At 60.1% G+C, this 8,360-nt stretch overlaps 1 protein-coding gene across 1 annotated transcript; it reads right to left on the reverse strand.

Annotated features, from left to right (window-relative positions):
* Nucleotides 1-4,375: 4,375 nt before the first annotated feature.
* Nucleotides 4,376-4,858, reverse strand: LOC138267041 (uncharacterized). The gene has a single exon (XM_069215889.1). The coding sequence runs from the start codon at nt 4,856-4,858 to the stop codon at nt 4,376-4,378; it is 483 nt and encodes a 160-aa protein (XP_069071990.1).
* Nucleotides 4,859-8,360: the final 3,502 nt, after the last annotated feature.

An 8,360-nucleotide genomic window follows, 5' to 3' on the forward strand; every position in this document is an offset into this window, starting at 1 on the left:
TTCTCGCCACCTTACCCGCCCTCCGCCCGCCTCCCAGCTGTCTCCGCCCCCCCGGCTACCCCTTAAATGGCGGCCGCTGCGAGGCAGTGGTAGCGACCCTTAACCTCAGGGTAGGTCGCTCCCCTGCCCTCGCGGCACCACCTTGCTCCTCTGTGCCTGCTGCCTCCTGTTTTGCTCGCTCTGTGACTGTCCCCTTGTGTGTCTGCCTCAGTCTAACCCTTTTTTGCATTTCTGTATCCCCAAGTGAGGGCCTGCTGACCCCGTGTGATTGCGCTCCCCTCTTGCCTTTCTGTACCCCTGAGTGCCTGTTAACCCCCGTGTGATTGCGCTCCCCTTTACTTTTTGTACCCCCGAGTGCCTGGTGCCCCTCGTGCCCCCCCCCGTCCCTCCGCCGTTTTCCCGCTGTTTTCCTCGCTTTTTTCCCGCCTTCTGTACCCCTCCTGGGTACTTTTTCCGCTTTTTGGCCCGCTCGCCTCCCGAGGCCAATCGCCGTTTTTCCCGCTCTTTTTCTCGCCACCTTACCCGCCCTCCGCCCGCCTCCCAGCTGTCTCCGCCCCCCCGGCTACCCCTTAAATGGCGGCCGCTGCGAGGCAGTGGTAGCGACCCTTAACCTCAGGGTAGGTCGCTCCCCTGCCCTAGCGGCGCCACCTTGCTCCTCTGTGCCTGCTGCCTCCTGTTTTGCTCGCTCTGTGACTGTCCCCTTGTGTGTCTGCCTCAGTCTAACCCTTTTTTGCATTTCTGTATCCCCAAGTGAGGGCCTGCTGACCCCGTGTGATCGCGCTCCCCTCTTGCCTTTCTGTACCCCCGAGTGCCTGTTAACCCCCGTGTGATCGCGCTCCCCTTTACTTTTTGTACCCCGAGTGCCTGGTGCCCCTCGTGCCCCCCCCCGTCCCTCCGCCGTTTTCCCGCTGTTTTCCTCGCTTTTTTCCCGCCTTCTGTACCCCTCCTGGGTACTTTTTCCGCTTTTTGGCCCGCTCGCCTCCCGAGGCCAATCGCCGTTTTTCCTGCTCTTTTTCTCGCCACCTTACCCGCCCTCCGCCCGCCTCCCAGCTGTCTCCGCCCCCCCGGCTACCCCTTAAATGGCGGCCGCTGCGAGGCAGTGGTAGCGACCCTTAACCTCAGGGTAGGTCGCTCCCCTGCCCTCGCGGCGCCACCTTGCTCCTCTGTGCCTGCTGCCTCCTGTTTTGCTCGCTCTGTGACTGTCCCCTTGTGTGTCTGCCTCAGTCTAACCCTTTTTTGCATTTCTGTATCCCCAAGTGAGGGCCTGCTGACCCCGTGTGATCGCGCTCCCCTCTTGCCTTTCTGTACCCCTGAGTGCCTGTTAACCCCCGTGTGATCGCGCTCCCCTTTACTTTTTGTACCCCCGAGTGCCTGGTGCCCCTCGTGCCCCCCCCCGTCCCTCCGCCGTTTTCCCGCTGTTTTCCTCGCTTTTTTCCCGCCTTCTGTACCCCTCCTGGGTACTTTTTCCGCTTTTTGGCCCGCTCGCCTCCCGAGGCCAATCGCCGTTTTTCCCGCTCTTTTTCTCGCCACCTTACCCGCCCTCCGCCCGCCTCCCAACTGTCTCCGCCCCCCCGGCTACCCTTTAAATGGCGGCCGCTGCGAGGCAGTGGTAGCGACCCTTAACCTCAGGGTAGGTCGCTCCCCTGCCCTCGCGGCGCCACCTTGCTCCTCTGTGCCTGCTGCCTCCTGTTTTGCTCGCTCTGTGACTGTCCCCTTGTGTGTCTGCCTCAGTCTAACCCTTTTTTGCATTTCTGTATCCCCAAGTGAGGGCCTGCTGACCCCGTGTGATCGCGCTCCCCTCTTGCCTTTCTGTACCCCTGAGTGCCTGTTAACCCCCGTGTGATCGCGCTCCCCTTTACTTTTTGTACCCCCGAGTGCCTGGTGCCCCTCGTGCCCCCCCCGTCCCTCCGCCGTTTTCCCGCTGTTTTCCTCGCTTTTTTCCCGCCTTCTGTACCCCTCCTGGGTACTTTTTCCGCTTTTTGGCCCGCTCGCCTCCCGAGGCCAATCGCCGTTTTTCCCGCTCTTTTTCTCGCCACCTTACCCGCCCTCCGCCCGCCTCCCAGCTGTCTCCGCCCCCCCGGCTACCCCTTAAATGGCGGCCGCTGCGAGGCAGTGGTAGCGACCCTTAACCTCAGGGTAGGTCGCTCCCCTGCCCTCGCGGCGCCACCTTGCTCCTCTGTGCCTGCTGCCTCCTGTTTTGCTCGCTCTGTGACTGTCCCCTTGTGTGTCTGCCTCAGTCTAACCCTTTTTTGCATTTCTGTATCCCCAAGTGAGGGCCTGCTGACCCCGTGTGATCGCGCTCCCCTCTTGCCTTTCTGTACCCCTGAGTGCCTGTTAACCCCCGTGTGATCGCGCTCCCCTTTACTTTTTGTACCCCCGAGTGCCTGGTGCCCCTCGTGCCCCCCCCGTCCCTCCGCCGTTTTCCTCGCTTTTTTCCCGCCTTCTGTACCCCTCCTGGGTACTTTTTCCGCTTTTTGGCCCGCTCGCCTCCCGAGGCCAATCGCCGTTTTTCCCGCTCTTTTTCTCGCCACCTTACCCGCCCTCCGCCCGCCTCCCAACTGTCTCCGCCCCCCCGGCTACCCTTTAAATGGCGGCCGCTGCGAGGCAGTGGTAGCGACCCTTAACCTCAGGGTAGGTCGCTCCCCTGCCCTCGCGGCGCCACCTTGCTCCTCTGTGCCTGCTGCCTCCTGTTTTGCTCGCTCTGTGACTGTCCCCTTGTGTGTCTGCCTCAGTCTAACCCTTTTTTGCATTTCTGTATCCCCAAGTGAGGGCCTGCTGACCCCGTGTGATCATGCTCCCCTCTTGCCTTTCTGTACCCCTGAGTGCCTGTTAACCCCCGTGTGATCGCGCTCCCCTTTACTTTTTGTACCCCCGAGTGCCTGGTGCCCCTCGTGCCCCCCCCGTCCCTCCGCCGTTTTCCCGCTGTTTTCCTCGCCTTTTTCCCGCCTTCTGTACCCCTCCTGGGTACTTTTTCCGCTTTTTGGCCCGCTCGCCTCCCGAGGCCAATCGCCGTTTTTCCCGCTCTTTTTATCGCCACCTTACCCGCCCTCCGCCCGCCTCCCAGCTGTCTCCGCCCCCCCGGCTACCCTTTAAATGGCGGCCGCTGCGAGGCAGTGGTAGCGACCCTTAACCTCAGGGTAGGTCGCTCCCCTGCCCTCGCGGCGCCACCTTGCTCCTCTGTGCCTGCTGCCTCCTGTTTTGCTCGCTCTGTGACTGTCCCCTTGTGTGTCTGCCTCAGTCTAACCCTTTTTTGCATTTCTGTATCCCCAAGTGAGGGCCTGCTGACCCCGTGTGATCGCGCTCCCCTCTTGCCTTTCTGTACCCCTGAGTGCCTGTTAACGCCCGTGTGATTGCGCTCCCCTTTACTTTTTGTACCCCGAGTGCCTGGTGCCCCTCGTGCCCCCCCCGTCCCTCCGCCGTTTTCCCACTGTTTTCCTCGCTTTTTTCCCGCCTTCTGTACCCCTCCTGCGTACTTTTTCCGCTTTTTGGCCCGCTCGCCTCCCGATGCCAATCGCCGTTTTTCCCGCTCTTTTTCTTGCCACCTTACCCGCCCTCCGCCCGCCTCCCAGCTGTCTCCGCCCCCCCGGCTACCCCTTAAATGGCGGCCGCTGCGAGGCAGTGGTAGCGACCCTTAACCTCAGGGTAGGTCGCTCCCCTGCCCTCGCGGCGCCACCTTGCTCCTCTGTGCCTGCTGCCTCCTGTTTTGCTCGCTCTGTGACTGTCCCCTTGTGTGTCTGCCTCAGTCTAACCCTTTTTTGCATTTCTGTATCCCCAAGTGAGAGCCTGCTGACCCCGTGTGATCGCGCTCCCCTCTTGCCTTTCTGTACCCCTGAGTGCCTGTTAACCCCCGTGTGATCGCGCTCCCCTTTACTTTTTGAACCCCCGAGTGCCTGGTGCCCCTCGTGCCCCCCCCCCGTCCCTCCGCCGTTTTCCCGCTGTTTTCCTCGCTTTTTTCCCGCCTTCTGTACCCCTCCTGGGTACTTTTTCCGCTTTTTGGCCCGCTCGCCTCCCAAGGCCAATCGCCGTTTTTCCTGCTCTTTTTCTCGCCACCTTACCCGCCCTCCACCCGCCTCCCAGCTGTCTCCGCCCCCCCGGCTACCCCTTAAATGGCGGCCGCTGCGAGGCAGTGGTAGCGACCCTTAACCTCAGGGTAGGTCGCTCCCCTGCCCTCGCGGCGCCACCTTGCTCCTCTGTGCCTGCTGCCTCCTGTTTTGCTCGCTCTGTGACTGTCCCCTTGTGTGTCTGCCTCAGTCTAACCCTTTTTTGCATTTCTGTATCCCCAAGTGAGGGCCTGCTGACCCCGTGTGATCGCGCTCCCCTCTTGCCTTTCTGTACCCCTGAGTGCCTGTTAACCCCCGTGTGATCGCGCTCCCCTTTAGTTTTTGTACCCCCGAGTGCCTGGTGCCCCTCGTGCCCCCCCCGTCCCTCCGCCGTTTTCCCGCTGTTTTCCTCGCTTTTTTCCCGCCTTCTGTACCCCTCCTGGGTACTTTTTCCGCTTTTTGGCCCGCTCGCCTCCCGAGGCCAATCGCCGTTTTTCTCGCTCTTTTTCTCGCCACCTTACCCGCCCTCCGCCCGCCTCCCAGCTGTCTCCGCCCCCCCTGCTACCCCTTAAATGGCGGCCGCTGCGAGGCCGCGCCGCTGGCGCGCCGAAGGCGCGCCTAAGGCAAGCCCGTCTGCGCCCGTCCGTGCCTGGACCGCACCCAGCGCCCGAACCCCTGGCCCCCACGCCCCCCGTCTGACCTACAACTCCGCCACCCTCGCCAACCTCAACCCCGGCCGCACGCCGGGCTGCTACCGCGCCACCCCGAAACGGACCCACGGATCCTTCACCTGCAACAACTGCCGCTTCTCCTGCCATCGGACCCAATCCGCTCCCGCCAATAACAACGCCCCCGGAAACAACCTCCACTGCATCCTGGTCAACACCCGATCCGTCCACAGACACGCCATCGAACTGTGGAACCTTATCAACTCAACGAACCCGGACATCGCCTTCCTCACCGAGACCTGGATGAACCCCTCCTCGGCACCCGACATCGTCATAGCCATCCCCGACGGCTACAAAATCATCCGGAAAGACCGAACCAACCGCACAGGAGGAGGCATCGCCATCGCTCACAAAAACTCCATCCGAGTCGCAACCGACACCGACAACTCGCTCCCCGACACCGAACATCTCCACTTCACAATCCACAGCGACCCCAAGACCACCCTCAGAGGCACTCTCATGTACAGACCACCAAGCCCCCGCTCCAAGTTCACCGAAGACATCGCAGACTTCGTCAACCCTCACGAACTCTCCTCCACCGACTACATCCTCCTAGGAAACCTCAATTTTCACCTAGAGAACCTCACCGACAACCACACCACCGCCCTCCTGGACAACCTCGCCAACCTGGGACTGAATCAGCTTGTCAACACCCCAACCCACTACGCCGGACACATGCTCGACCCCATCTTCTCCTCCAGCAGACACGTCACCTTCAGCCACACCACCGAACTCACCTGGTCGGACCACAGATGTGTCCACTTCAGCTTCAAGAAGACCACCGTACACCACCACACCCAGCAACCCCCAAGAAGACACTGGAACCGTATCACCACGGAACAGCTCGCAGCAACCCTCTCCCAGAACCAACCCACCTACACCACCGACCCCGACGAAGCCGCCAACAACCTCACCAACTGGCTCTCCGACTGCGCAAACCTCCTGGCCCCCCTGAAGACCCCAGCCAGCTCCAACAACCACAAGAAAAGTTCTTGGTTCACCCCCGACCTCAAAGACTCCAAGAAGGAATGCCGCGTCCGCGAGAAGACGTGGCGCCTCAACCAGACCGAAGAGAACCTGTCAGCTCTCAAGGAAGCCACCCGCCAACACCACCAACACCTCCGCGCCGCACGAAAAACCACCTACCGGAACAGACTTGACAACAACGCACACAACAGCAAGGAACTTTTTGGCATCGTCAAAGAGCTCTCCAACCCAGACGCAGAAAAAAACTCCATCCCTCCATCACAGGACCTCTGCGACTCCCTCGCGACCTTTTTCCACCAGAAGATCACCGACATATACAACAGCTTCCCGACCACCGACACGAACCCCCACCCGGAACCCACCAACGAGATCACCACCATCCTCACCTGGAGCCCAACCACCACCAAGGAGATCACCCGCACCATGAATTCGATCCACTCCGGTTCCCCATCGGACCCCTGCCCGCACCACATCTACAACAAGGCCGACGACATCATCGCACCGCACCTTCGAGACGTCATCAACGCCTCCCTCACCGCCGCCACCTTCCCGGAGAGCTGGAAACACGCAGAGCTCAACGCCCTCCTAAAGAAGCCCACAGCAGACCCCACCGATCTCAAAAACTTTCGGCCCATCTCTCTCCTGCCGTTCCCCGCCAAAGTGAATGAGAAAATTGTCAACTCTCAGCTCACCAACGCCCTGGAAACCAACGACTCCCTCGACCCCACACAGTTCGGTTTCAGAGCCAACCACAGCACCGAAACCGCCCTCATCGCAGCCACGGACGACATCAGGACCCTGACCGACAAGGGTGAGACCGTGGCCCTCATACTTCTGGACCTATCTGCGGCCTTCGACACGGTCTGCCACCGCACCCTGATACGACGCCTCAGCAATGCCGGCATCAGAAACAAGGCCCTCGAATGGATCGTCTCCTTCCGCTCCGGCAGGACCCAGAGAGTCCGCCTCCCCCCCTTCAGATCAACAGCCACGGAAATCATCTGCGGCGTACCCCAAGGATCCTCCCTCAGCCCCACTCTCTTCAACGTCTACATGACCCCCCTGGCGAACATCGCACGCAACCACGGACTCGACCTGATATCATACGCCGATGACACCCAGCTCATCCTATCCCTCACTAACAACCCCACCGCAGGCAGAACCAGATTACACGAAGGAATGAAGGAAGTGGCGAACTGGATGACAGACAGCTGTCTAAAACTGAACACAGACAAGACGGAGGTCCTCATCATCGGCCCCACTCCCACCGCATGGGACGACTCCTGGAGGCCCCCCGCCCTAGGCAGCACTCCCCAACCCACCGACCACGCCCGCAACCTCGGCTTCATCCTGGACTCATCCCTCACCATGTCCAGGCAGGTGAACGAAGTGACCTCGGCATGCTTCAATACCCTCCGCATGCTTCGCAAAATCTTCCGCTGGATCCCCACCGAGACCAGGAAGACGGTCACCCACGCCCTCGTAACCAGTCGCCTGGACTACGGGAACACCCTGTACGCCGGCATCACCACCAAGCTGATGAGGAAACTCCAACGTATCCAGAACGCCGCCGCGAGACTCATCCTGGACATCCCTCGCCACCATCACATCTCCGGACACCTGAAAAAACTCCACTGGCTCCCCGTCAACAAGAGGATCACCTTCCGACTTCTGACCCACGCACACAAAGCCCTTCACAACCTCGGACCCAAACTGATCAACAGCCGCATCTCCTTCTACACCCCTTCGCGCACTCTACGTTCCGCCGGTCAGGCCCTGGCAGCTGTACCCCGCATCCGCAAAGCCACCGCCGGAGGAAGATCTTTCTCTTTCTTGGCAGCGAAGACCTGGAACTCGCTACCCAGCCACCTTCGCGCCATACCTGACCACCTCCCCTTCAGAAGGCAGCTCAAGACCTGGCTCTTCGAGCACTGACCCCCCCCCCTCCCCCCCCCAGCGCCTTGAGACCCTTTATGGGTGAGTAGCGCGCTTTATAAATTTGATTGATTGATTGATTGATCATATCAAGTAGTCCCGTTAGCACGATATTCATTGTTATCCGGCCCATATCTTTCCACCAACAGCACTCTGGGTTCTGGGACTTATAGTTTTGCTTATCCAACTGTTTGCACTGTTGGGCCTGCAATCTCAGCATGTGTTGTGCTGCTGGCTAGAATACTAGTGGGCATCTTATTTTCTGGGACAAACTTAGGCCAGAACCATATATCCATTTGTGCCTTAAGTCAAGTAAGTCCCTCCACTGAATTCATAAAAGGCTGAAGGCGTTTGCATGATGTGGGACTTTGTTAAGCTGAGTGTGGGTGTAAATCACTTAGGCCCTCATTAGGACCTTGGCGGTCAGGTGACCGCCACACTGGCGAATGCAGTAGTACTGTTGCCAGGCCAGTGGTAATGACTGCCAAATAAGGACCATGGTGGTGATCCCTTCCATAGACAGCCAATGTACCACACCATCCACCGGCGCGGTACGACCACTGAACATGGCAGTAGCCACCTACAGGCAGGCGGAAGACAAGGATCCGCCCACCATATTATGACATAGCACACCGCCAAGATTTCTGGGGCGGTAGCAACACCACCAAAA

This window comes from Pleurodeles waltl, chromosome 12, assembly GCF_031143425.1.
Source record: "Pleurodeles waltl isolate 20211129_DDA chromosome 12, aPleWal1.hap1.20221129, whole genome shotgun sequence".
NCBI classification, from domain to species: Eukaryota; Metazoa; Chordata; class Amphibia; order Caudata; family Salamandridae; genus Pleurodeles; species Pleurodeles waltl.

Bases quoted from the DNA above. Each gene is read 5' to 3' on its own strand.
- LOC138267041 (XM_069215889.1), bottom strand. From the start codon at position 4,858: ATGGCAGGAGAAGCGGCAGTTGTTGCAGGTGAAGGATCCGTGGGTCCG.